The following is a 27,700-nucleotide window of genomic DNA, read 5'->3' on the forward strand; positions in this document are numbered from 1 at the left end:
GTCTATGGGGGTAGCAATGTGTCATTATTAGTTATTTTATTGGTCTGTTCATTTAGCAGAATAATAGTAGTAGGTTATCCCCTAGCCACACCCCCCCAAAAAAAGCTAGTAATGGGCCACAGGGAAAATCCACTTGTTTTACAATAGAGTATCACTGTATACCCTATCTGAGTGGCTGAAACTCATGGGGATCTGTCTGCCTCTTCCTCCTGGGTGATGAGATCAAAGGCATGCACTATAACACCTATTTATTTATTTATTGTTAATCACTTGCATGGGTGTGAGGCTGTGTATGTGCATGTGAGTGCAGGTGCCGAAGGAGGCCAGAAGAGGTCACTGTTTCTGCCCTGGAGATAGAGTTATGGACAATAGTGAGAAGTCTAATGTGGGTGCTGGAAATTGAACTTAGGTCTTCTACAAAACCAGTACAGCACTGTTAAATTCTCAGCTGTGAATTCTGATGACGAAAGCTCGCCTGTATACTTACAGTTCTACATGAGGTCATCAATTTCGGTATCTTGGAGGGGAAAAAAAAAGGTAAGGTCAGAAACTATGTTTACTAGAATAGTTGGAGATTTTAATTGCTCCTACACCTTTTAGATTACCTCAGTGTTTCCCCGAGTGTAAAAAGCACACCAATGGTGATATAAAGATGCTGTTTAAGTGGCACATGGATGAAAGATTTTAATGATTTTGTGTTTGAATGTATAGTAGAACAGATACCTAACTATTATACGAAACGAGATGTTTCACAGATATTGTTGCTTAGAGCGATAATATCTCCTGTATTGCTGAGATTGTTTTAAGTAAAAAGATTAAAAAAATAATATACCCATGAGTGCAATATTAAAACGTATGAGCAAAAAACATTGAGATGGTTTTCAAGTGGCTGGAATTTGAAAATCAATGGACTAATTTCTTGCAACCAGAGTTTGAGGAGGTAGGAAAGAAGCAGATAAGAGGCACAGATGAGTCCATGTGTTCCAAGGCCCCACTCACACTGTTTCTTCCAAAGCAGCAGACCCACTGACCTCACGAAGCTGTGTGCGCAGGAACGATGTCGCGCTGGGCTGTAAAGCATTCTTGCATGATGAGCACATACGCCATCTCCATCAAGAGGTCTGGCTTTGATATGCAAGTGTTTTCTTTGTGGATGAGTAACACTAAGCTTCCAAGAAGCATCAATTCCAAGGGGGAAAGTTTTCGATTATTGTACTGTGGATAGTACTCTCGTGTGGTTTCAAAGTTTAGCTACACTTAAGAATTTTTTCAAAGCATTTCTAAGTTAAAAACTATAAATTAAGGCAAGTTGTATGACAAATGGGGCACAGGGGGACAAGTAACAGCACAAGAAAATAGGGTAATTTGCTATTATCTCACCCTTTCGTTAACTGGAATGGAATTCCAATATGGCAGACAGAGTGTCTGGTTAATGAGTTGGGAACAATCCGAAGTTAAGCCTTACAGGAAATTATTGTTTATGGTGGGTGGTTTGGGTTAAAATTAATAAATCACACAAGACATTTTCATTTTTCAGTTTTATTTTTATCAAAACAAAATAATTTAACCATATAAAGAAGGGGGAACATTCATCAACCAAGAAGCCAAGCACTTCCCCATCACGAACAAGGGGTAGAGCTGTGAGCCCAGCTGTCTGCCTCTGTGAGCTGGTGAGTCAGTCTTTAGTGCTCCCAGTGGCCAGGACTGACTCTTTCCCAGGCTCCTTCTCCCCAGGGTGATGCAATTTGCTCAGACGTCTGCGTACCCCTTCGGAACAAACTATGCATATCACCACATCAATGCAAGGTATGGAGAACACGGCACAAGGGTTGAGATTCCGCACTCAAGGGTGTTCAGGGTCCAGACATCTATATTTAGTGAGTTTCGAAAGAGACAGACAAATGTAGTGTTTCAGAAGGTGGTGCTTCCTTAACTGGGGACCGACGACTGGAGTAAAGAAAAACACACAGGCTTCTCTTGCGCAATTGTAGGGCTGCGGCTGCCCAGAGCCAGGTGAACCATGTTCCCCCTTCGTCTATTAAATGACATCAAGGGAGCTAACAGTCGCACGTTTCTGTGACTATAAAAATCTGCTGTACCAGGCAGATTTTGTGCAAAATGCAAATCTCTGTGCTGGGGGAAGAAATGAATGATGCTATCATTGTGAGTGATGGATGTGAGCTTGAGGAAATACGTTTCGGCATGAGAGTGGGAACCGTTTGTCATCCCCGCGGAGGACAACGGTCACTGGCACTGTGGCAAAGCTGGCGTCCTTCGGATCCAGCTTTAGAAGGGCAGCACTCAGGAAAGTTCCAGTTGGCTCTGAGTTACCCACCAAGTTGTTGGCTGTGCTTCTATTAGAATCCAGAAGACTCTCTCTCTCTTTCCCCCTTCCCCTGTGCCTCTCTCTGTCTCCCTCTGTCTTTATCTCTCTCTCTCTCCTCTCTCTCTCTTTCTCTTTCATTCCCCTCTCCCTCCCCGCACCTCTCTGCCCCCTTTTCCCATCCCCTTCTCTGTGGTCCCTTTCTGTCTCTTTCCCTCCATCTCTCTCCCCTCTTTCTCTGTTTCTCTCCCTCTCCCAACACCACAGACTGTCCTGGTTACTGTGAGGTCTAAGCCTTGGGTCTTGAACCTTCATTTCCTCTAAAATGCCAAGTTTAGACTTAACAGGAGGAAAGAGTGATTCCTATGGCACCTTACAACAAGGAGGATGAGGCTGGCCACCCAAACTCACAAATCTTTAAGAGTTGGCCAAGTGGAGAGAGATGCCTTGTCCCTCCATGCATCTCAAAATGTGGCCAGGCACAGAAGTTAAGGGGGACAGTCAATGACCAGTGGCAGGCACCATGAGCAATGACATTTGCATGGCAAGGAACCGGAAGCCGTCTTTCTCACAGTCCCTGCTGGTAGTCCTGGGATGATATTTATGCAGGGAGTTGAAGCACCCATTGCTTCAGCTTCCTATATGAAGGTCCATGGAGTAGCGGTGCTGGCAAAGAATGCACTGGCCTTGCTGTGAAACATTTTTCTGTGTGGAGCTGGGCATTGAACCCAGGGCTTCATGCTTGCTAGGCAAGCGCTCTTCCACTGAGCTGCATCCTCAGCACTGAACATAGATGGGCTTTGCCTGAACCACCATGAGATGTGTACTTGGGGTATTGTCAAACGGCAACAAGGACCGACTGGAAATACTAGAAGTTTAATAACTCAAGCTGAGTTTGGGATTCTTTGGGTAAATGTTTTCTTATAATTTTTTTATCATTGTATTTTGCCTTAAGAAAGTTAGATTTATAAAAATCAGTGACCATATGTTATATTATATATTATATATATGTATACATATAATTTATATTATATAAAGGACTCCCCATTAAAACCAAACGAAACAATATCTTACTTTAGGATATTTTTCAATAGCTAGCTCCTCCCAAGATCTTTCAAAATAAATGTCTGATTAAAAAAAAAATCTATCGAAATACAATGTTCATAAATTCACGTTGGTTTAAAGTAAAGGACCCCTGGCAAGATTGACACTCACTAAATGACCAGGTGGAGGAGGGGGTCTGGCAAGCTGCCTGTCTCTGTCATAGACACAGGGCTTTAAAGAGACGGAACCAATACTTTGCACCATTGGATACAGGCTAGGGGTGGCAGCTGGCTGTGGTGACTCGGAAGAGACTGTGCTCCCACTGTGACTGTGGCATCATGTGCTTTTTAGGGCTGTGCTTATGAGATGGGCCTGGTGACACTCTTAGGTTTCAGCAGTCACCTGGAAATCAGGGTCTAGAACAGCAGCTCTCTACCTTCCTGACAGTGTGACCTTTAATACAGTCCCTCATGTTATGGTGAGCGCCAACCATAAAATCATTTTCGTGGCTAACTCATAACTGTAATTTTGCTATTGTTATGAATCATAATATAAAATCTGTGTTTTCTGATGGTCTTAGATAACACTGTGAAGGAGTCATTTGACCTCCCCAAGGGGGTCTCAACTCCCCAGGTTGAGAACCACTGACCTGAAAGGTAATTTTTCTTCCCTTGCTCTGTACCTCCTAAGACAAAGGAGCCAGTTCCACCTACATACATGTTCTCTTCCACTCAGTTTTATGTTCATTGTTTTATAAATTCTGATTTTTAAGGTAGGTGATTATACTCCAATGATGTGGGATCTCATTCTGTATATGTGTTACTTTTATTGGCTAATGAATACAGCTGCTTTGACCTATGGCAAGGCAAAATATATCCAGACCGGAAGAGATAGAGAGAGAGAGAGAGCAGGTGGAGTCAGGGAAATGTCATGGAGCTGCCAAAGGTGACAGACACGGGACCCTTACTAGTAAGCCATAGCCTTGTACCAGCAGCACACAGATTAGTAGAAATGGGTTAATTTAAGATGTAAGAGTTAGTTAATAAGAAGCCTGAGCTAATAGATCAGTGTTGTAATTAATGTAGTTTCTGTGTGATTATTTGGGTCTGGGCAGGCAGGAAACTAAATGCAGCCTCCTCATGTAAAATGGTGCCCAATGTGGGGCATGAACCCATGATGTTGAGATTAAGAGCCTCATGCTCCCCTAAATCAGGAATTCCAGTGCAGGAGGAGTTAGAGGACCCTTCCCTCAGTTCACATACTACATAGCAGTAGTAGCCTAACAATATCTGTGGATCAGTTCCCCAAAATGACTACTCTGGAGCAATGGCTTCCATGGGGACATCTCCAGACCATGAAGACATAGCTACAAAGTGAGCCATGGTCTCTCAATCAGCTAATCCCACCAGGATTCAGACCTATAGACACAAGTGAGCTCCTCTGACCAGGTCTCACTGTCATGCACAGAGACAGCCATCCCCAAGGTCTCCCAGCCAAAGACCGGGTCAGGACTGTGCCTCCCCTAGAGCTCTTCCTCAGCTGCCCTTCTCTGGCACAGGCCATCCAAAGGGCAGAGATCACTGCATCATTCTCATTTGCTTTAAGAAGCATACAGAGGTGACGTCTAGTTCTTTTCAACTCCTGTCGGCTGGGTTTGCCATCACTGAGCTATCTAAACATGTATGTGATGACCATAAACAGAAGGACCTACTAAGAGGAAGCTGCTTTTGCTGTGGCGTTGAAGTTCTCGGTGAATAACAGCCATGCTGGGAAGGTGCCATGAGAATACTCAAAAGTGGATCAATCTTCCTCCCAGTAAGGACTTAGGAAACCAGGTTCACATGTGTGAGATGCTTCTCGTGGCTGCTTTGCCTGGGAGCACAAGATGTCACGTGAGCATCATTACCTTAGAGTTAAGCCAAACATTCAGCCAGAAATCACAAACTGTACAAAATCAAACCAAGGCAAGTATAAAATTGTAGAGGAATGAACAGTGTAAACTTCTTCAAGTTCCCCCCCCTTGCACTTAAGGGGACGAAGAGGAAGTCTGGGAACCTGGGGCCTGCGTAGAGGGCTGGCTGACGCAGACCTATCTGCCTCTGCACAGGGGTGCACCGGTTTGAAATACTGGGGGATTTGATCCATGCTGTTTTGAAATGCCCAACGCAAAGGCTGATTTAATTTGACAGCAAAATAACACCAAGTCCCCAAAATAAAATTACCAAGATGTAAAACAGCATCAGAACTCCAATTAGTTTTATGTCCTGGAAGCTTCTAGAGGAAGCCTAAAAGACTCCATCATGAGGAACAGGCATCAGTTCAATCTGTACAGATTGCTAAAATGTAGCCCTCTAATTGAAATTGCTCAGAGCCCAATATGACGAAAATAATCAGAGGGAAATAAGTGAATTTTCCCCCCTTTAAAAAAATGACTCATTGCAGTGACTATTTTACTGACTTAATGCAATGTTCCTTTGCAAGATCTAAAAAAAGAAAAAACAAAAACACAAGGCTTTTTTGGCACTGGGGGGGGGGTCTCACAGGAAAGGCACGTGTACAAGGGCCATACGTGCTTGTGTTACTGGAACAGAAACAAGTACTGACCATTTGTGCAACACTTAAAAGGGCCTTAGGCATTATGACGTATTTACATTGTCCACTGGGATGGCTGGCTGGCCCTGACCAGTTTTGAATGCATCTGGACTTAGTCTCCAAAGTTCACAGAACCATCTTGGTGCCCAGTTCGTACCCCATCCTTTTTCCTCAAGCCACCCCAGTGACCCCAAGTGTTTTTGCCACTCTTCACTTAGTGATGGAGACGTCAGGAACTTGACCCTGTGGGTCTCCCTGGTCAGGAACGATGTCACATATGGCTCTTCCAGTTAGTGTCCTTTTACTGCATGAGGCAGGTGAGGATCACTGTGTCATGTTGGAGCTGTGTGTGCTGAGCCTCTTGAGATGGTAATTCTGGCCATCTTGGCTCTTCCAGCTCAGTGTGGAAGAGTCCAAAGTCTGTCTGAGAGACGCTGAAGAAAAGTATGGCTGACTCTGGGCGTCGTGTTGGTTAGAGCTGGCTTGAAGGACCCTCAGACGGCTTTCACAGTCTATGGATGTTGTGTGAGTGGTGATGTTATCTCTGAGCATCCCCAGTCTTTGGCCATGGCCACCATCTTTCTCCTGAAGCACATCATACCTCTATAACCAGTCTGTCTTCATCATCACTGCTGGTATCGCTCAACTCCACCGGAGTCTGTTTTCTCATTCCTTCCAAACTCCTTTTCCGGATGGACTTCAAGGGGGCTTCAGAGTCCTCTGAGGGTTGTCCTTGGTCAGGAGCCATGACACTCTTAGGGGTAATGAATCCTTCCGTGCGACATGTGTTACTCTCACTTCCTAAAGCTGCACACGGGACGCTCACTTCCCTGTGCCCATGCTGGGTCCAGGAGGGAAAATCTACCTGGGGTCTCACTTCCTCCTGGTGTGAACTAGTCGAACCTGGACCTGATGGCAGCATTTCTAAACGTGTTCTTCCAGGTGATATTGGGCTAGGTGAAGGTCTCCTAGGCAGGAGTGCCTGCGCTATGCTTTCTGGAATGGCTCTTCTATCTGGGGAGCTTTGGGCCAGTGTCTCCTCCATATGGGACTCCACACTGTGACCCCTCAGTGTTCTGTGTCCTGTTCGTGTCCCTGCAGGAACACAGATGGCTGCCACAGAGGTAGCAATGTCACGGTGGGGAAATGTTCCTTTTGATCTAAGGGATGGAGGCAGCTTTGAATCATCTGGGGAGATACACAGGCTGGCAACTACGGAGACTTGATCCTGGGAAGGTGGCAGCGGAGTCCCTGGGGGTTCCACATCAGAACCCTTGCCCTGGGGCAGGGGATCTTCCTGAAACATTGTCAAACATACATTGGATGGCAGAGATTGTCCTGACCCATTGGCATGATCCTTCTCCTGAGAACAGTCATTACGCTCACCAGCAGATGGAGAAACATCCTATGACAAAGAGCAAAGGGGGAAAGGTTAATTGGCACAAAGAAAACTGTGATCTGAAACACGGTCTGCCATGAAAGCGAGGTCTTGAGGTCCCGACAATGCCTCCCTGAGCGTGAACCTCAATAGGATGTCCTCAATAAGCTTCCATTAATAACTGATCAGCCCATTAACCTCAGCCAAGCTCCTGACTGATACAAAAGCGGTTTCTGTGTAAAGCCAAACAACCCCATTACCCAGTTGGTCCCACACTTCTTGTCTCCTGGTCCACTTAGGGTGCTTTCGCATTGCAGTAACACCCAACGTATGCTAAGCATCTTTCTTCTGGGGGAACTAATTACGCAGATTTGGGGTTTTCAAGAAAACCTGCCAACAGTTTCACAACCAAAGTCAACCAGTCGCATTGTGACATAGGAAAATCTGAGGATTGCCCCGGGTGTAGGTCAACTGTCTACCTGGCTCACAACAGGCTTTCTTGGTTGTTTCCCACTGCATACACTGCTGGCTGGCACCAGAACTTTTTAGGGGTTTTCCTGTCTCCACCTCCCATTCCCCTGTAGGAGTGCTGAGGTTAGACCCTCAAGATGTGTATCCAGCCTTGATGTGGGTGCTGGGGATTTGAACTCGGGTCCTCACACTTGAATGACAAGTGTTTTACTTATTAGACCATTTCCCCAGCTCCAAAGGTGGCTAATTTTTCAGTGTAGAATGCTTAGGAATTTTTTTTGGGGGGGTCTGGTTTTAGGTTCTAGGGAGCCCTAGAAGGAGATCAGGTAATTTTACCACATAGACAATGATATGGAAATAAAGGCATAAGTCGAGATGCTGGGTAGACACTGGTGCCTCAGAATGGTGGTTCCCACCTTTAGAGTCAAACTGTCTCTTTCCAAGATAGTTTTTGTGCCAGGGGAGATGGGTTCTGAAGATTGTTGGCAGTCAGCTTCCTTCTCTTTGCTCCCATGACCAACAGGCAGGTTTACGCTGGCACAGGATGGCTCTCCTTGCAGATGTAGACCTGCAAGAGGGAGCGTGTTTTATAAATACAATCATGAAGTGGACCAAGAACGATGAGGAGGTGGTCCAAGTCTCCACAGCGAGCCTCCGTTCACACAGTGTCCAGGACTCTGATCACCTCCAGCTCACACTTGGACAAATGCATTGTCTTCACATCCTCCAAGGAAGGAAACAGTAATGCCAAGACACCAAGGTGATAACTTCATAACCATATACATTGTACACAGAGTTGGGCACGGTGTCCACTCTCATCATACACATTGTACATAGAGTTCGGCGTGGTGTCCACTTTCATTAAAGCGCCACTCTCCATCTGGGCTTCTTGAGGTTAATTTTAGATCCCTTAGAGTAACCTGGTCCTGGAATCAGGTGTCAAGAGTAGAGAACTTGCTAGACCATGGATTAGAACACCTTGGTGATGACATGCTTTGGCTACCACCAGAGTGCCAGTTAGCAGGGGGAGAGGTGGGCACCTGGGATGCTGTCATTTGCTGTGGCTGATGTCATCATGTGGGAAGGGAAGAGACAGAATAGCCTCTCACACCTGCTCCCCCTTGTCCTCCTTACTCTCTCCTCCATTTCCTTGCAGGACCCCACAATCAGGCCAAAAGAACCACAGGGTGATCCTTCCCAAAAAGGCAGACTGCATTATGAGATGAGCTGATAAAAGAAAAAAAAAAAAAAAACCTTTCTAGAATGCCTGGCTCCCTGGAAGATGCACTGGGCACACTGTCAAATCTGCTCTTATTTTGATTAAAGTTATACAAGCCCAAAGTTTGAAAACCTTTCTACTTGTTAGGAAAACTAGCAACCCCTGCTGCCCACCCAGCCATCCTTTTTCATTCTGGAGCCTTAGAGCTTCATCTCTCTCCCTCCTGTTGCTATGCTTACAGGCTGACCTAAGACCTCCTTCAAGGCCAGGATAGAGCAGCTATTCTTCCAAGCTAGGACGCAGCACACTTGCCTCGCTCCATCCTCTTGACCTTCATGCGCACAGCCCTGACTCCACGCCCTGGGTAGGTGGCGTTCTAAGTCACCACTGGGCTGGTGGAACACTGAAACTGCATCGCCTCATATAAGCAAAGTTGTCTGCCTCAGAGTTAGTGCCACGTCCTCTGTGTGCCTTTCTGCAGATACATTAAAATCACCCCAGACTCCAAAACTGTTTTACACTTGATTTCTTTCTGGACAAGCTAAAGCTCACGCTTTAAGCTTGTAGTAAATGTTGTGGGTTCTCTTTTCCCATTAAAAAAAAAAAATGGAAGGAAGTGATGGCGGGAGGGAGGGAATAAGGAATGGAGGGGAAAAGAGAAGGAGAGGAGGGAGGGGGAAGAGGAAGAAGGTAGAAAGGAGGAAAGGATAAGAAAATTGAAAGAGGGAAAAGACAAAAAGAAAGAAATGATAATATTGATAATGATAATAACAAACAATTTGCTGGTCTTCACCAGTGGTTTTTCCATTGTAGGCCTTACTATTATAGGGTCATCTGGCCACATTGTCAAGTTAGAGGCCTACAACCAATGCTGGGTGCAATGTTAGGCACTTAGAATCCCTGCACCAGGGAAGCAGAGGCAGGAGGGTCCCTGGGTCTTGCTGGTTGTCTAGCCTAGCCCAGTGAGTAAGCCCTAGACCAAGGGGAATCTCTATCCTAGTCAATGGCACCTGATGTCCTCTGGTCACACATGGTATCGCCTCCCCAAACCGTCACCTATGGGCATGGATATCACAAACCAATTAGATGCCTAAATCTTCCTGGGCTTCTAAAAACGAACAAAGTCTGTAGAAATATGCTGCCCCTTAGAGTTGAGCAAATCATCGATAAAGCTCGTCTCTCTCCACCGTCAGTTTCTAGGATTACTGTGTACACTCATCCTGAGCAAACCAGCGCTGGTAAAGAAGAGAGAAAGACAAAGGTTTAGAAAGTGGTGGGTTTCCTTCAGTACGGCCTCAGCGAGCACCTATGTGACAGAGCTGTCAATGGCGAAGGCACCAGCTGCTGGCACTCCTCCTCTGGTCAGCAAGTGTGGCCCTGGTCTTCAGCAAAGCAGGCACTGCATTCCCTGAGAGCTCAGAGACAACACGACAGAGATGAATCTGGTCCTCACAGGATCCTGTGCTAATGGGGACAGAGATATAGGACAGGGGAGAGACACGGAAAAGAGTTTGAGATAGTGCGGGGCTCGTGAAGCAACAAGGCAAAGGGTAGGGATATGGCAGAGAGTGGCAATTAGGAACTGTTGTAGACAGAATAAGACACAGAAGGTAAGGGAGAAACTGACCACAAAGGTGGGGAAATACTAGAGAGAGATGATAAATGATGTTGAGAGTGATTGCATTGTCCACATGCAAAGGATACTCTAGAGGAAGGACAAACAGCAGCTAGGAAGGAACCTAGGGACTAAGAGACTGCAGCTGGGCCAATGACACCAGTGTGGGAGGAGGGTGGAAGCAAGAGGGAGTGAAGCAAAGGCAGGGCTGTCAACAGGTATTTTCATCTCAGAGTACAAGTGTCTTCCTGGGAAAAGCCAATGTTTTCAGTGTGGATTGATGATGTAAGATGGCCTTCTATATACTGTGAATATGGTCTATTATCAATTGTTTAATAAAGAAACTAATCTGGTCTGTAGCCAGGTAAAATAGAGTCAGATGGGAAATCCAAGCAAAGTACAGGAAAAAAAGAAGGCAGAGTCAGGGAGATGCCAGCAGCCACCAGAGAACCATATGTGAGGTTACACCACAACCATGTGGCAATACAGTGATTAATGGAAATGGGTTAATTTAAGAGGTAAGAGCTAGTTAATAATAAGCCCGAACAACAGGTCAAAACATTTGTAATTAATATTAAGCATCTGAGTGTTTATTTGGGAACTGTCAGGCAGGAGAGGAACCACCAGTTACAGATTGACATTTGTTTTTTTCAAAGATACATGTTGATGCCACCTGAAGATTGGCTTGGAGGGAGAAAAGCATCAGAGATAAGAAGCCAGTTCCCAGGCCTCTAGGATCTTCTGGGGGGCCCAGATTCCATGTCCTAGCCAGGGTGATGAAAGGGTGGAGAAAGAGAGTTTGTCTCAGGACCTGCTTCTTTCCTCCTCAGGAAGCTGTCACAATAGGTGTGTCTATGGCTCCATGGTTGCCAAGGACAGCCACTCACTCTAAGTGGATCGCGCTTCATCCCCACGGTGACAAAATGACCGGGCAATTCATTCAATTTAATGAAGAAATAAAACTAATTAGTATAGGGAAAATAATCAGATTGGCCAAACATCTTTCCAACAGGTTGTTTGGGTCTTTAAGCTTGAGCAAAAAGGTCGTGGGCACATTTGACCAGTAGCTTCTGGCTCATTGGAGAGAGCAAAGGAAGAAAATCTATTGATTTAATTTGCTTTCAACCCTACAGTCTACAGAGAAAAGTGAATTATCTCTAATAATTGTGAAAAATGTCCAAAAAATGTCACTGAAGTGTGTTAAACTAATTTGGATTATTGAAGCAGGACACTAACTTGCTTTGAAATGAATGGCCCCTTTCAAAAAGCAAGCTGGGCTCTGGTTAGACTTTAAACTGCAAAATGCTATCTGTTTAGGCTCCATCTCCACACACTCTGAGTCACCCCCTTCTTCAGAATCACAGATTCTACCGTCTCCATGTATCTTCAGGGCCCGACTGCCCACACTCAATTACAGGAATCTTATTAGAGAATTCTCTCACCCAGGCTCTCTGCTGCGTGATCTTCCCCTGATTAAAGGCCACACTCTTAATAATTTCTCTCAGAAATAATTGCCATGGCATGTCAGGAGGAAGAGACTGCTTAAGCAGTTACAGCAACTGCGAATTTAGCCCTCTTGAAAAGGCGATGTATGAGAAACTGTAAAATAATTAAAAAGAAAACGCAGGCAGAGACAGCATGACAGAACGACAGTGGGATTGCGGCCTCTCTAATGTCAGATCTGCTTCGGGCGGCCACATTTTCAGGCCTTATTAAAATGCTAATAAATGTATTCCTCAAATATCATTATCTCAAAATGTGCGTAATTTGAATAATTTCTTTTGGTTTGTCCCAATAGCTCCCCAAATTCCATTCATGTGGAGTCCACAGACTCAGAAATCTGAGGTAGGAATGTCAGCCTCCAGTGTCAGCCTGCTGCCCTTCTGAGCGAGCGGAAATTATAAACAGGAAGGTGGGTTTGTCTCTGGAACTCGTAATTGATTTGAGATTAAATTGTTCAAAAGTGTCTCTGCCATTAAGGAACACACAATGTGCTGGCAATTAAAACAAGCAATGAGTTAAAAGAGAGCTGGGCAGATCTTTAAAACTAATCATACTGGGAATAGTTATTTGCTCATTTATTCAAATATTTATTGAATCCATTGTAAGTCTATATTTTTGAACCCTTCCTGTTGAACTGCAGTATTGACCGGACATTGAGTGTGGACAAAACTGCTCCAAGAGCAGTAAGGGAGGTTGATACCACTCATGGAAATTACAATCTAATAGGGGACAGAGATTCCTTTTATTCTTCACACGTTTTTATTATTGTCAGGGGGCACATGTACCACAGCGCACATGTGGAGGTCAGAAACAACTTTCAGGGGTCAGTTCACTCCTTCCACCTTGTGGGTCCTGGGATTGAACTCAGGTCTTTAGGTTGGATGACAAATGCCATCCTCACACACACAAAAATGTCACCAAGCAGGGGTTATCAACACCGTGAAAGATGCAGCAAGTAGATGCTCAGACAGTAAGGTGTTGTTCCAACCTCACGTCTGTCCACAGAAGGACCTGAAACCACCACTGCCGGATGGCGCACACCTTTAATCCCAGCACTCAGGGGGCAGAGGCAGGCGGATCTCTGTGAGTTTGAGGCCAATTTGGTCTACAAGAGCTAGTTCCAGGACAGGCTCCAAAGCTATAGAGAAACCCTGTTTCTAAAAACCAAAAAAAAAAAAAAAAGACTTGAAACCATCCAGGCAGTGCATGTCCCTGGGGCTGTGTCACTAATAAATCTGAGTATTCAGCCATGTAACTATCCTACCATTTTCTTGAAGTCCCTGATGTGTTGTTTGAGTGGCTACCTTTATGTGTTACTGACGTCTTACTGTTCGTGTAGTCTCTTTAGGACACAGTATGGTGCAAAGTGGTGGCCAAGGCCTTCGGGTCTTCTCAGCCAGAGAAGATGGGCGATTTTGGATGCTGACGGCAGCCAGGAAGTGATGGGAAGCCTAGAAGCCTGTGGGCGGTTGGAGAGCTGGCAGAAACAGCATCAGCCTCCAGCTCTACCAGCAGGAGGGACCCAAAAGAGGGCCAGAAAAGCCTGTTTAGCAAGGGGAGCCTCTGGTATTTCTGCTCTAATGCAATCTTTGGAAAGTTCTCCTCAGAGCCATCAGGAGCCTTTTCTTTCAGGGTCACTTTCTCAGTGGTTCTCATCACCTCGCTTTCTCTGATGAAAGGCAATCAGGCTCGACTCCCGTCATGGACATCCTGTACCTTGGCTATGTTTAGGACAAAAACGGTACTTAAAATCTTGCCTGGACTCTTATTTTTTTTCTTTAAATTGTTTTTAACATGTCCATTCTGTAAAAGTGAACCCTTCAATACAGAGTGGAGATGGGATTCTGAAATCATAATGGCTGGTGATTAGAGAGATTGCAGGTGTTAAATGCCGAGGTGAACCAAGACTGGTACTTTGCACACTCTGGGTTTTAAAGTCTATTGTTGCCGAGTGAAGATTCTGTGTGGCTCTCTTCCCGGGATGCAATCAACACACCTGCAGCAGAGGGTCATCACTCCTTAAGATTTACACACCCACGAACGGGCAGAAATTACTTTGTCTCAGCAATTTCAGAGAACTGTGATTTAACTAAGAGCTGTAGAGAAAGAATTAAAACTCCTCCATTAATCCTAATAATAATAATTTAAAAAAAAAATTGCAGGGAGGGCATTAGAAGAGACATAGGAGAGCCTGTCAGAGAGGGAGGGTCTTCCATACCCCAGAAACCCCTTCTGAGGACAGAACCCCAAGGCCAGCCCAGAGGCCGGGAGCAGCTAAGATACCCAAGATGGGCACAGCAGCCAACCAAGGCAGGGCCTAGTTTTTTTTTTTTTTTAAACCGGGATCATATGCAGCCATGTGTGTATAGTATTTAAGACATTGTAGCCTTGTTATGTGTGTTATTAGAAAACTTTTACTTTAGACCACCTGTTACTGTCATCATCCACAAGTCTCGTTCCCAGGGTGACTCAGCATGTCTGTATCACACGATCCTCTCGCTTGTTTCAATTCTGTGAGTGGAACTGGTCTGAAATGTTTTGAAAGTGTGGTGGTGCACGCCTTTAATCCTAGCACTCGGGAGGGAGAGGCAGGAAGATCTCCATGAGTTCGAGGCCAGCTTGGTCTACAGAGTTAGTTCCAGGACAATCAGGGCTGTCATATAGAGAAACCCTGTCTCGAAGAACAAAACAAACAAACAAACAAAAAAGATTTATTTTCATACAAAAATCTCCAACATAATCCACCATATAAACCAACTGAAACAAACAAACTACATGATCATCTTATTAGATGCTGAAAAAGCCTTTGACAAAATTCAAAACCCCTTCATGATAAAAGTCTTGGAGAGAACAGGGATACAAGGAATGTATCTAAACATAATAAAAGCAATATACAGCAAACCAACATCCAAAATCAAACTAAATGGAGAGAAACTCAAAGCAACCCCACTGAAATCAGGAACTAGGCAAGGTTGTCCACTCTCTCCATATCTATTCAATACAGAACTTGAGGTCCTAGCTAGAGAAGTAAAACAACAAAAGGAGATCAAGGGGATACGAATCAGAAAAGAAGTCAAACTCTCACTGTTTGCTGACAATATGATAGTATAAAATAAATGACACCCAAAATTCTACCAGGGAACTTCTACAACTCATAAACACCTTCAGTAATGTAGTAGGATACAAGATTAACTCAAAAAAAAAATAGTAGTTCTTCTTTATACAAATGATAAACGAGTTGAGAAAGAAATCAGAGAAACATCACCTTTCACAATAGCCACAAATAACATAAAATAATTTCAAGTGGCTCTAACCAAACAAGTGAAAGATCTGTATGACAAGAACTTTAAAACCTTGAAGAAAGAAATTGAAGAAGACATCAGAAAATGGAAAGATTTCCCATGCTCTTGGATAGGTAGAATTAACATAGTAAAAATGGCAATTTTACCAAAAGCAATCTTCAGATTCAAGGCAATGCCCATCAAAATCCCAGCAGAATTCTTCACAGACCTCAAAAGAACAGTACTCAACTTCATAGGGAAAAACAAAAAAACCCAGCATAGCCAAAACAATCCTGTATAATAAAGGAACTTCTGGAAAAATCATAATCCCTGGCTTCAAACTCTACTACAGAGCTACAGGAATGAAAACAGCCTGGTATTGGCATAGAAACAGACAGGAGGACCAATGGAACTGAATAGAAGACCCGGAAATTGATCCACACACCTACAGACACCTGATTTTTGACAAAGAAGCAAAAAATACAAAATGGAAAAAAAGAAAGCATATTCAACAAATGATGCTGGCATAACTGGACATCAACATGTAAAAGAATGAAAATAGATCTGTCTCCAAGCACAAAACCCAAGTCCAAATGGATCAAAGACCTCAGCATAAAGCCAACCATGCTGAACCCCATAGAAGGGAAGGTGGGAAGTATGCTTGAACGCATTGGCACAGGAGACCACTTTCTAAACATAACCCCAGTAGCACAGACACTGAGAGCAACAATTAATAAATGGGACCTCCTGAAACTGAGAAGCTTTGTAAAGTAAAGGACATGGTCAACAAGATAAAACGACAGCCTACAGAATGGGAAAAGATCTTCACCAACCCCACATCAAACAGAGGGCTGATCTCCAAAATATATAAAGAACTCAAGAAACTTGACATCAAAAGAACAAATAATCCAATAAAAAAAATGGGGTACAAACCTAAATAGAGAACTCTCAGCAGACAAATCTCAAAGGGCTGAAAGACACTTAAGGAAATGTTCAACTTCCTTAGCCATCAGAGCAATGCAAATCAAAACAACTCTGAGAGTCCATCTTACATTAGTCAGAATGGACAAGATCAGAAACACTGATGACAACTTATGCTGGAGAGGATGTGGGGTAAGGGGAAGGCTCCTCCATTGCTGGTGGGAGTGCAAACTTGTACAACTGCTTTGGAAATCAGTATGGAGATTTCTCAGAAAATTAGGAAACAACCTACCACAAGATCCAGTAATACCACTTTGGGGTATATACCCAAAGGATGCTCAATCATACCAAAAGGACATATGCTCAACTATGTTCATTGCGGCATTATTTGTCATAGCCAGAACCTGGAAACAACCCAGATGCCCCTCAACCAAAGAGTGGATAAAGAAAATGTGGTCCATTTACACAATGGAGTACCATGCAGCAGAAAAAAAATAATGGCATCTTGAAATTTGCATGCAAATGGATGGATCTAGAAAACAACCTATTGAGTGAGGTAACCCAGACCCAGAAAGACAAATAGAATATGTATTAACCCATAAGAGACTTTTAGACATAAATCAAAGAAAAAACAACCTTACAGTCCACAACCCCAGACAATTTAGACAACAAAGAGGACGCTTAGAGAGGCATACATGAATCTACATAAGAGGGTGAAAAAGACCAGATCTCCTGAGTAAATTGGGAGCCTAGGAATCACAGGAGAGGGTAGAAGGGGAAGAAAGAAAAAAGGAGGGGAGTTGAGAAATAGGTATAGCTCAATAAAAACAATTTTTAAAAAGCTGGTTGTGGGATCGAATTCAACCCTGCCAGTGAATGAAACAAACTGCCCAGGTGCCATTGCTGGATGCTTTGTCATGGGTTTTCCTGAGGAAAAACACCTGCACAGTCCAGGTGGTCTGTGTGAAACGCTGGTTCTCAAGCAGAGAGGACTGAAGAGTGTGAGCTACTCCCAAGGTGTCCTTACTGGAAAAGACCCGACAGACAGCACATTCAGAGACGCTACCTGGATGCAGGGACATCATGAGCAAACTCCTGGAGATCTGACCCTCGCTCGGATCCAGCAGAGAGACAGCGGAGGACAGAGGCTCTCTCTCATCATATTTGCCCAGAGAATGCAAGGAAAAAACTAGAAAGTGGTATTTTATGTGCCTTTTATCATCGTTATTTTCTAAACATCAGCTGTGTTTACCCAAAACATCTCCGTGGCCTGAATTTGGTCATTAGAGTTCAGCACTGTGACCCAGCTTTCTCCCCTTTAGTATTTTAGACAATCGAGTACAAGGACCATGAGGGCAAACTTAGCCTTGGATTTCCCTTTGCAAAAATATTATGTAGCCAGGCATGGTGGGCTTCTGGGACTTATGAATTAGAGGGAAGATGCTCAGAAGGGTAGTGTCATGTTCAGCTATATGGTGAGTTTGGGACCGCTTGGGCTATAGAAAGTGTTATCAAAAAAAAGAAAGAAAAAAGAAAGAAAAGAAAAGAACAAAGATATCTAAAAAATAGTTGCCAGACTGTGAAAATTGTGTTGGGAAAGTAATTTGTAGCCTCCAAAAGTGAGGTCATACTGACAGCAGCATCCAAGAGACAATGGTTCCTGGAGTGAATGCTGGCTAGAGGAAAAGGCAGGGGACAGTAGGAACTGAAATCAGAAACAGCTACCAGCAGAGTAAAGGTTGGGTAACTAAATGACAGGGCCCCTCACGGAAAGACTTTTCTGTCACTGTATAAATAACATATGCTATATATTATGTGGACAGAGAGAAGTTTGCATAAGATGTAGGAAGAAGGGAAGAGCTGCTGGCTGCTGCTCTTCTTAGTTGCTTTAATTGTTGTGACTAAAAGTTCTGACAAAAGCGACTTACAGGAGAAAGGATTCAGTCTGGCTTCTGTTCCAGGCACAGCCCATCACGGGAGCAGCGTAGGCAGCCGGAGCTTGAAGCATCTCATCACACAGTCAGGAAGCCGAGAGCAGTAAACATCATCTCACTGTTTCCATCTGTATGGTCCACAGTCTCCTGTCCAGGGAATGGCACAGTGGGCTTCCTACCTAAGCTAATGAGATTGAAGCACCGCCTTCTTCATGTGTGCTTGTGTGTGTGTGTGTGTGTCTGTGTCTTTGTGTATATGTCTGTGTGTTTATTTGTGTATATGTGTGTGTCTGTGTGTGTATGCATGAGTGTGTCTCTTTGTATCTGTGTGTGTCCATTTGTTTCTCTGTATATGTGTATGTGTCTCTGTGTGTATGTGTGTATATACGTGTGTCTGTGTGTCTCTGTGTGTGTGTATGCATGTGTGTTTGTTTGTGTGTGTCTGTTTATGTCTCTGTATATGTGTCTGTGTTAGAGTGTGTGTCTGTGTATATATGTCTGTGTGTGTCTGTGTGTATCTATGTGTGTGTATGTGCATGTGTGTCTGTAGTGTGAGTGAGGCCAGGAGGTGGTGCATTTTCCTTTGCTCTTTGCTGTTTCTTTTTATTGTAAAGAAAAACTAAAAGGTAAATTATGATGTTGCCTCTAAAATTGGAACTGGAAACCATGAGGCTCCCTCCCGGCAGGTGCCCACATGTGTTCAGATGCACTTAAAAGTCAGTGAGCACTGTCATCGTCAGAGGGCCAGAAGGGGTTGCTGAGAGTGAGTTAGACCCTCACATGTCAGAACAGGCTGAGTGTGAGCTAGACCCTCACATGTCAGAACAGGATGCTGAGAGTGAGCTAGACCCTCACAGGTCAGAACGGGCTGAGAGTGAGCTAGACCCTCACATGTCAGAACAGGCTGCTGAGAGTGAGATAGACGCTCACATGTCAGAACAGGCTGAGAGTGAGCTAGACCCTCACAGGTCAGAACAGACTGCTGAGAGTAAGATAGACCCTCACAGGTCAGAACAGACTGCTGAGAGTGAGATAGACCCTCACAGGTCAGAACAGGCTGAGAGTGAGCTAGACCCTCACAGGTCAGAACAGGCTGAGAGTGAGCTAGACCCTCACAGGTCAGAACGGGCTGAGAGTGAGCTAGACCCTCACAGGTCAGAACAGGCTGCTGAGAGTGAGATAGACCCTCACAGGTCAGAACAGACTGCTGAGAGTGAGATAGACCCTCACAGGTCAGAACGGGCTGAGAGTGAGTTAGACCCTCACAGGTCAGAACGGGCTGAGAGTGAGTTAGACCTTCATAGGTCAGTAACTAAGGCATGGGTTCTCTAGCACAGTTGAGAGGCTCATGAAAAAAAGAGAAAGAAAGTGTTTTTGTTTCATCTCTAACCAAATCCATGATTTTTTCTTACTGACTTTTTTCAGCCTTGCCTCTTCCAAACCATCTTTTGATTCTCTCTTATTTTTCTTCTTTTCTTTGATGACAGTTAATCCATCTGAGGAAACTTACTTATTATCCTTCCCTCACTCAACCAAAAAAATCACCATATCAGAGTGGGGAAATATACTTAAAATCTTATGCTAAGTCAAAACTTTAACCATGCCCAGACAAGAAGAGAATACTCCAAAATAACGAAAGGACAAATTATGGAGAAGAAAGGAAACCAAGTGAAGCGGGGGCGGGGGAGGACTGCTAATGTCATTTGAATTCTTTAGTGTCAAAATTAATTCAAGAGAATCCACTTTATGGGTCACTAATTTCAAACTTTCTTAACTCTAAATGAAATGGGAGAGAGAAAAGTTCAGGCTTGGGAAGATAATTGATGTGTTTAAGCCATTGCTTCATCGTTCCTGAAGATTTACAGCCTGCAGAAGGAGGGGTTATCCTGCTTCAGCAACTCTGCAAGCAATAGTGCTGAAATAATGGCTTTGGGAAAGAATATCTCCTATTAATTCTGACAGGAAAAATAATGTTGCAGACCCATTAGCTCTCATCAGAGAAGAGGAGGGAGTCCGTGGGTGAGGGAGCCCTGTAGTTCAGGCTGCCATCTTGATTCTGCTAGAGAAAACATCCTGGGATGGGGCATGACAGTGTGCAGGCCTCTGCGAACAACCCCACTCTCTTCACGGTACACAAAGGTTGTAACAGACACACACTGAACACTTGGTTCTTCTGCCTCGTATGCATAATAGGTAAACGTTTTCATCTCTGAATGCCCCAGTCAGAGCAGAAAAGCAACTACATAAGGGGATGTGTGTGTGTGTGTACATGAATGCATGTTGTGTGTGCATGTGTTTGTGTGAATGCATCCATGTTTGTGTGTCTGTGTGCAGGTGTTTGTATGTTTGTGCATGTGTTTGTGTGCGTATGCACAAGTGTGTTCATATGTTTGTGTGTGTGCACTTGTGTGTGCACTCAGTTAAGAACTTCAGTTGGTTATGTGACAATTCCATGAAGCACATGCGACAAGGAGTAAGAACAGGAGACTTCCCTCCCCCTGCCCTGGCCTGGAGTTAAATACAGGTTCATTGCTAATAATTGAAGGGATGAAATTCTGCAATTGATGTAGTGTTCACGTGACTGAAGAGAAAAAAATTAAACCTAATTATAATTCTTTTGCTGCATGGCAAATGCCAGAATGAGATGGGCTGCAAATCAAGCCCATAAGAGCTCCTCATCTGGTTCAGGTGTCGGAGATGGACAGCCTACGGAATCACAGAAATGTCACCTCCCAAAACCACTCTAGAAGGGACACCATGGCCATGGAGCCTCAGCTCCAGCTCCCCAGAGAGATGGGGTCAGAGGAACAGAAAAGCAGTTTCCAAATTCTCGCTCTGTATCCCAGCATTCCCTCTTCTATCAGGTGAGGTTTGGAAAGTTGGTCTCTGAAGTAATCATACATTTTACTGCAGAGACTGCCTTTCTTAGTATGGCTCAGTTCCTTGTTATTTAACATTTAATTTAGCCAATTAATTTAACATTTCTCTTTTGAAGGTTATTTTTCCCTCTTTCTAAAATACGTATCAATGTATGTACAGTCATGTTCACAATCAGCCCTCACGTTAAAGCTCTTGCCCAAATCATAGCCTACCCCTAAAAATACAAGAAGAAGGTGGAGAAGGAGGTGCTAGGGAGGATGATCAGAGGAGGAGCAGGAAGAGGAGGACGTAGAAATGCCGTTATTGAAACCCTCTTTGAGATCTGGATTGCCAGAGCCAAGTTCCAGTGATCTCCAGGCTGAAGGGGCAGCTCAGGAGGAAGGCACTTGCTCTGCAAACGTGACAACCTGAATTGCAATTCCTGCACCGTGTGTGGCCCTGGGCACAATTCCTGCACCGTGTGTGACCCTGTGCACCTGTAGTCTCGGCGCTGGGGAGGTGGACACCGGCGACCTGGCCCCAGGTCCCAGGGAGAGATCCTGTCTCAAAACGCAAGGTGGACAGCTACTGAGAAATGACACCTGAAGATGACCTCTCCACTACATGCTCCTATGCCCTGTGCACACACACATATACACACACCTCACACACACTCAATCTGAATCATTTTTAATGCTTCTTGCAATCGAATGAGCCTGTGAAAGGCAGGCCCATTTCTCAAAACATAACTGAGTTATTTGGGAGCGCTCATTTTTCCTTGCATCCTTAAAAAGGAGAAATTGATCCATTTCAATGATAATAGCCCAGCCAGGGAGAAAAAGCTTCCCTCGGTTCCCCATTAATCCTGAGGGTGTGGGCTGGGGAGGGGGGACAGGCTTACGTCAAAGGAAGAGCAGAAGCAAAAAAGAAGATTTGGGAGCTGGCCCCATCAATTTTGGTTTTCCAATCACCTTAGGGAGAGACAAAATTAAGTGCAGTCTCTGTGGAAAGATAAATGTTCAGAGAGGATCATGGTCTTTGATCAATCCCAAATTTCAGAAACGCAGAGAGGGTGGGAGTGCTGTTGTTCTGACTCATTCTGAGCGTAGAGCTTGGTGGCTCTTCCCCACTATGGCACCGGCCCTTGCCATCCCCTCTTTCTGGGCTGTAGTAGGAGGGAGGCCTTGGGAAAGCCGGCACCCAGAAACTTCTAAACAGTATTAGTGGAAGGGTGAAGGCCTGAAATCCCCTTCAGAGCGAGGGAACTGAGAAAAGGGAGAAGAATAAAAGTTAACCAAACTCTTATTTAGAAAGGAGAAATGTTCATGCCGAAACTCGCTCGAGAACTCTTTCTGATTTATGAGTGTGTAAAAGAAATTAACCAGGTGGACAAAAGGGCTGCTGGAGTGTTTTCAGCCTGGCTCCAGCTTGCAATCCGGCTGCGCAGCAACCCCACTGGAGTACTGTTTTCTCAGCAGAGGCATGGGCTGGTTTCTATGGATCCCCTTTACAAAATAAAGGGGGCAGTCATGAGTTCTTTCAGACTAAAGTGGAGAATGAAAACTCAAGAGTCAGCTGAGCTGGATCAGAAGTGGATCACGTGGTCTCGAACTTGGAGGTAGGACCCGAGGCTTAAAAGCCCAGGCGGAGCTCACAATAATGGGACAGATGGGCCCTGACTCCTGGAGAATCCTACAAAGTCACTTTACAAACTCACACGGGCTTTAGAAATTCCCTCTTTTGTGACAGGAAAGTGGAGGTGGAGCACTTGGTAGGCTCACGCTAAAGCAATCAGTCTGGGTAAAGCTGCACTTGCAATCCAAAGCCTCAGTAGCTCACAAGCTTGCGAGTGAACCCAGAAACACAGGTGGGCAGAGAGACACACTGCGAAATTCTGAGAGAGGACCAACAGTACAGTACAGCCTCAGAAAGAGTCTTCCCACCAGGCTGGGAGACAGCTGGGTTGATAAGGTGCTGACCCCACAAACAAAATGACCCCCATATTAAGAAAGGAAGGAGAGGAGAGGAGAGGAGAGGAGAGGAGAGGAGAGGAGAGGAGAGGAGAGGAGAGGAGAGGAGAGGAGAGGAGAGGAGAGGAGAGACAAGACAAAACAAACTTGATATGGCAGTATCTGCTTGTAATCCCAGATCTAGGGAGGCGGGGACAGGCAGGTCTGGTCTTTGGTGCTCACTGGCCAGTTCCAGGCCAATGAGACACCCTGTCTCAAAAATCAAAGTGAGCCAGGCAATTGTGGGCCATGCTTTTAACTCTAGCACTCAAGAGGCAGAGGCAGAGGGATCTCCGAGTTCGAGGCCAGCCTGGTGTACAGAGTGAGTTCCAGAACAACCTGGGCTACATAGGGAGACTCTGTCTCAAAAAAAGAAAGTTGAGGCAGGGACCGGGGAATAAAAAGAACTGAGGGATAACACCCTGGATTGACCTACCTCTGACCTGCACGCGCGTGTGCGTGCAAACACACACACACACACACACACACAGTGTACCACACCTAACAAGCAAAATCATCAACATATTGCTGAGCTTTCCTTTCCCTCTCTTTAAAGAGCAGCAGCTGGCATCCAAGAACCACATACACAATGGTGTATAAAAGGCAAGTAGCAAACCAAGTCAGGAAAGCAGAAAGGTTCATCTGGTGAAGGAACTGGCCACCAAGCTGGGTAACCCGCATTCGGTCCCTGGGGCTTGAGCAGGGGGAGCGAACCCGCTCTCGCCGTTGTCCTCTGACCTCCACACATCCACGCTGTGGCATGAGAAGCACCCCAGTTCCCACGTGCAAGTGAATAAATGTGATAAAAAAGAAGCCTGGTCTTTTCCCAAAAGATTTTGCTCCAACACTCACCAGTGGAGTTTGTTCTATGACTGGAGAGGCTTGCAGGAAAGAATGTGGAAGGGGCCTTTCCCTTGGGGGAGGAGTGTAAACTACACAGGTGCCCTGACTATTCCTTGGGGCTGGTACGTGTTAGAAGGTGAATCTTGGAGTCTATATAGAGAAAGTGAAGACCTATGGTTAAAAAAAAAAAAAAAGAACAAAAAATACTCAGGCCTTCCTAGAGAAAGAGAAGGCAATGGGTAGAAACTTTAGGCTGCTCCCAGGCTCCTCTCCTGGGATGGTCTTGGGCAGAGCTGAGGCACCATGGCTTGCCTGCACCCATGTATACCTGTGTACTTGAATGTTTCCCCAAAGTAGAGACAGTCATGTATACAAGGAGACCCCCCTCCAACTGTCCCCTGATGGGAGTCAAAGGCCTTCTGACCACGCCCACAGAGAACACTGACAGACTTGGACCCCATAGAGGCAGAGAAAGGAGACCTGAAAGTCAGACGTGGCTGCTGAGATTTTACAGAGGGACTCATCCTGGTTTGTAAAACACGGAAGTCATAAATTCAACCCAGAAAAGGCATACGCAGCTCAGGGGCTCATAAACTAGCACAATGGTCTGGAAACAAAGCCGCTCACACGGTTAGCATGGATGCTGACAGAAGTATAATGAGAAAATTCATGAGTGACCGTCAAGGAATGAGGGTTGGAAACACGGGAAGTGGGCTACGTTGAGCTTCCTCTCTTGGGCCCCTAATGAACATCAGAATGGGCCAGGAGGCAGTTGGGAAAGTGAGGTAAGGATCGGACCGTGGGGCTGACACCCCAAGGCCTTCTGGGGAAGAGTGTAGAAAAAATCGACACTCTCCCTACATGCCTGCTTATCACTTCAAGAAGGTTAGCCTAGGCTACCTCAGCTCCTTGCCCCTCCAGAGGAAAACAGGGCTAAGTGATTTCTCACAAGGGCACCCTCTAGTCCTATGTGTGCTGCAAAGGACTTTCAAGCATACTTCATTATGGCAGAAGTTCCATCCGGGAAAGAAACCCATCCGCAAGCTCTAATAAATACAAGGTGGAGAGGATACGAGGAGATGAAATAGCGTGAGGTGGATAATAAAGCGTGGAGTGGGTTCTCCTGCGGAGATACACCCTTCCTGTGTGATCAGAGTTCCTGATTGCCCTGAGTCTTTCTCAACCCTCAGTCCCACCTTTGATGTCCTCCTCATCCATTTCAAAGAGCACGGGCCATTAACCCTTTCCCTTCTGCATGCTAGCTTTTTCAGAAAGGGAGAAGAGGGATGTGACTTCTCAGGGCGGACATCTTCCAGCCCTCAGCCAGCCACAGTGCCCAGCTGAGGTGGACTCATCCTGAGCAGGCAATAAGCTCATCAGAGCCCAGACAACCAAGTGGACAGAAAAGACAGACAAATCAAAAGCACTGATTTCAGAGACCCCAGGGAGGCAGGATGCCCAGCAGGTGCGAAGCAGTTTCCTGTCTCCTTAGAGGTAATCAGCTAAGTATAGGAGTAACAACCTAGAAATCAACCTTGCTGGAAGAAAAACCCCAGGCAGCCTGGGCAGACATGAGCAAGAAGTCTCCAACTGATCTGGATGGAGAAGAGAAATCAGATTTGAAATGCCCCACAGGGAGAGCTAGGCCAGAGCATGGGCGATGCTAATCCCTCTGTGTTGCTATAGAGGAGAGTTGCCAAGAAAGTATGGGTGTCTGGTCCATATGAAACCCAGGCATATAACAGTTCATTGTGAACACACACACGTTATGCAATATTTGGGACATATTTATGCTTAAAAATATACATGCCAGGGTGGAGAGTTGGCCCTGTGGTTAAGAGCACTAGCTGCTTTGGCTGAGGAAATGGACTTGGTTGCCAGCACCCATGTGGTAGCTCACTACCATCTTTAGCTCCACCTCCTAACCCTATGCTCTCTCCTGACCTCCATGGGCAGCAGGCATGAATGTGGAACACACACACATGCAGGCAAAACACTCACACATATGAAACAATTAAATCTAAAACAAAAATTAAAGAGACATATACATGCCTGTTGTCCATTTAGAATTCAAATTTAACATCTAGAATTCAACTTTAACTGGTATCTGGTATTTTTATTTGCTGAATCTAACTACCTACCTCAGGATGGAGGGTGGAGACATGAGTCAAAAAGCAATTTGTTTGAGGACTGAGTAGGAGAGCCAACCACTGTACTACCCTTGCCCAAAGCTCTGTATCATTAAGAGACTGCTGCCCTGGGGTTGGCTATGGCCAGTTAACTTGGAATGAGCAGTAATTATCAATAAATATGCCTTTATTGAAGCGGGCACTTAACAAAATCGTCTAAGTGGGAGAATTCTTGATGGGCCTCAGAAGAAAACAGCTTTTGGAGAGGGCATTGAAAAACTCAAGGCACCTTGTTGCCAGGGAAAAGTCAAGATGAAGCCATGTATGGCCAGCAGAGTCCTCACGCCCTTTCTCTGTGGTGGATGTGCATCTGTGTGTTTAAGCCCAGCATGAAAAATAACCTTCAAAAAGTCCATTTGAAAAATGATTAGTGCATCTGATCTCAAAAAAACAGTTCTGTTCTGGCCATTATTGGAGAACCTAAGGCTATCCATTTTCTTCCCAGTGGCCCCCTAACCACTAGGAGAGACTAGTAAATACAGTCTATTTCTCTGAAGATTCTGTCAGGGTGAAGAGCCCGAACCAGCCTCCCCTAAACTCCAGGGAGAGAGCCGCAGTGGCCGGATGGGAATAATAACCTTTAAAAAGCACATTAGAGAGAAACAAGCCTGTGGGTTCCAAACAGGTCGGCCAAGCTCCAGTAATTGCAGGTTCGAGGACATTTTCTACATGAGAGTTTTGTTATGCTCCTAACTTCCCCTCAAGATCTTTAAAATGGAGGAGAAAAAAAAAAAAGAAAGAAAGAAAAAGAAGCAAAGGGCCTTCTCTTAAACGAGGATGGAACAACAACCGAAAAGAAAAAGGAAAAACCCACAGACTTTGGCTTTTGTGGTAGAACTTGTCCCCAGCACACAGTTTGAGACAGGCCAATGCAAACTTTCCCCGCCAGAAACATCTTTGCTCAACTTCTGAAGTCAAGGGGCTTGTAAGAAAACCCCCACGCTCACAGGAAAAAGGATTGGTACTCAAGAGGAAAGCTCTTTGAAGGGTTAAGTCAAGATCTCTCTGCCAGCTGGACCTGGTGGCTCACATCTATCGTCCCAGCACCCAGGAGGCTGGGGCACGAACATTGCTGTGAGTTCCAGGCCGACCTGGTCAGAAAACTGAGTTCCAAGCCAGCCAGGGCTCTGAATAAGATGGCGTCTCAGCACAAGCCGAGACCCATCAACGTCGTTTCTTCCTCCACACCTAGAGAGGAGACGGAGAAGAAAGATGTAATCTGACGTGGAGTATTGACTGAACGAAGGGCATATAGACCCGGATGTATGCATCTTGTGGCTGCATATATCTAGATAAGGGTACAACCTAGCTGTGGAAGAGAGGCTTTGGGTAGATCCAGGAGGAGGGACACATCTGTAAGGACCAAACAGACTCAGGAAGACACCATAGGGTTGACAGTCGATGAGAGAGAGGTAAGGGCTGAGCAATGGCCAGGATGGGAAAAGTCAGTTTCTGCAGTAACCTCACGCGGCCATCTCTGAGTCGTTTGAAACTTTTGTATACAAATTCAACCTTCAAA

At 45.2% G+C, this 27,700-nt stretch overlaps 1 protein-coding gene across 1 annotated transcript in view; it reads right to left on the bottom strand.

The window, feature by feature from the left end:
• Nucleotides 1-2,544: 2,544 nt before the first annotated feature.
• Nucleotides 2,545-27,700, bottom strand: part of Znf831 (zinc finger protein 831) — a 111,368-nt gene continuing 86,212 nt past the window's right edge. Inside the window, exons 5-6 of the mRNA XM_057781998.1 lie at nt 8,225-8,376; nt 2,545-7,364 (exon numbers count right to left, since the gene is read on the bottom strand). Of these exons, the coding sequence (XP_057637981.1) occupies nt 6,555-7,364; nt 8,225-8,376 (962 nt within the window). The 3' untranslated portion in view covers nt 2,545-6,554. The remainder of the gene's footprint in view (nt 7,365-8,224; nt 8,377-27,700) is intronic.

The sequence above is a fragment of the Chionomys nivalis genome, chromosome 9, assembly GCF_950005125.1.
Source record: "Chionomys nivalis chromosome 9, mChiNiv1.1, whole genome shotgun sequence".
Taxonomy (NCBI): Eukaryota; Metazoa; Chordata; class Mammalia; order Rodentia; family Cricetidae; genus Chionomys; species Chionomys nivalis.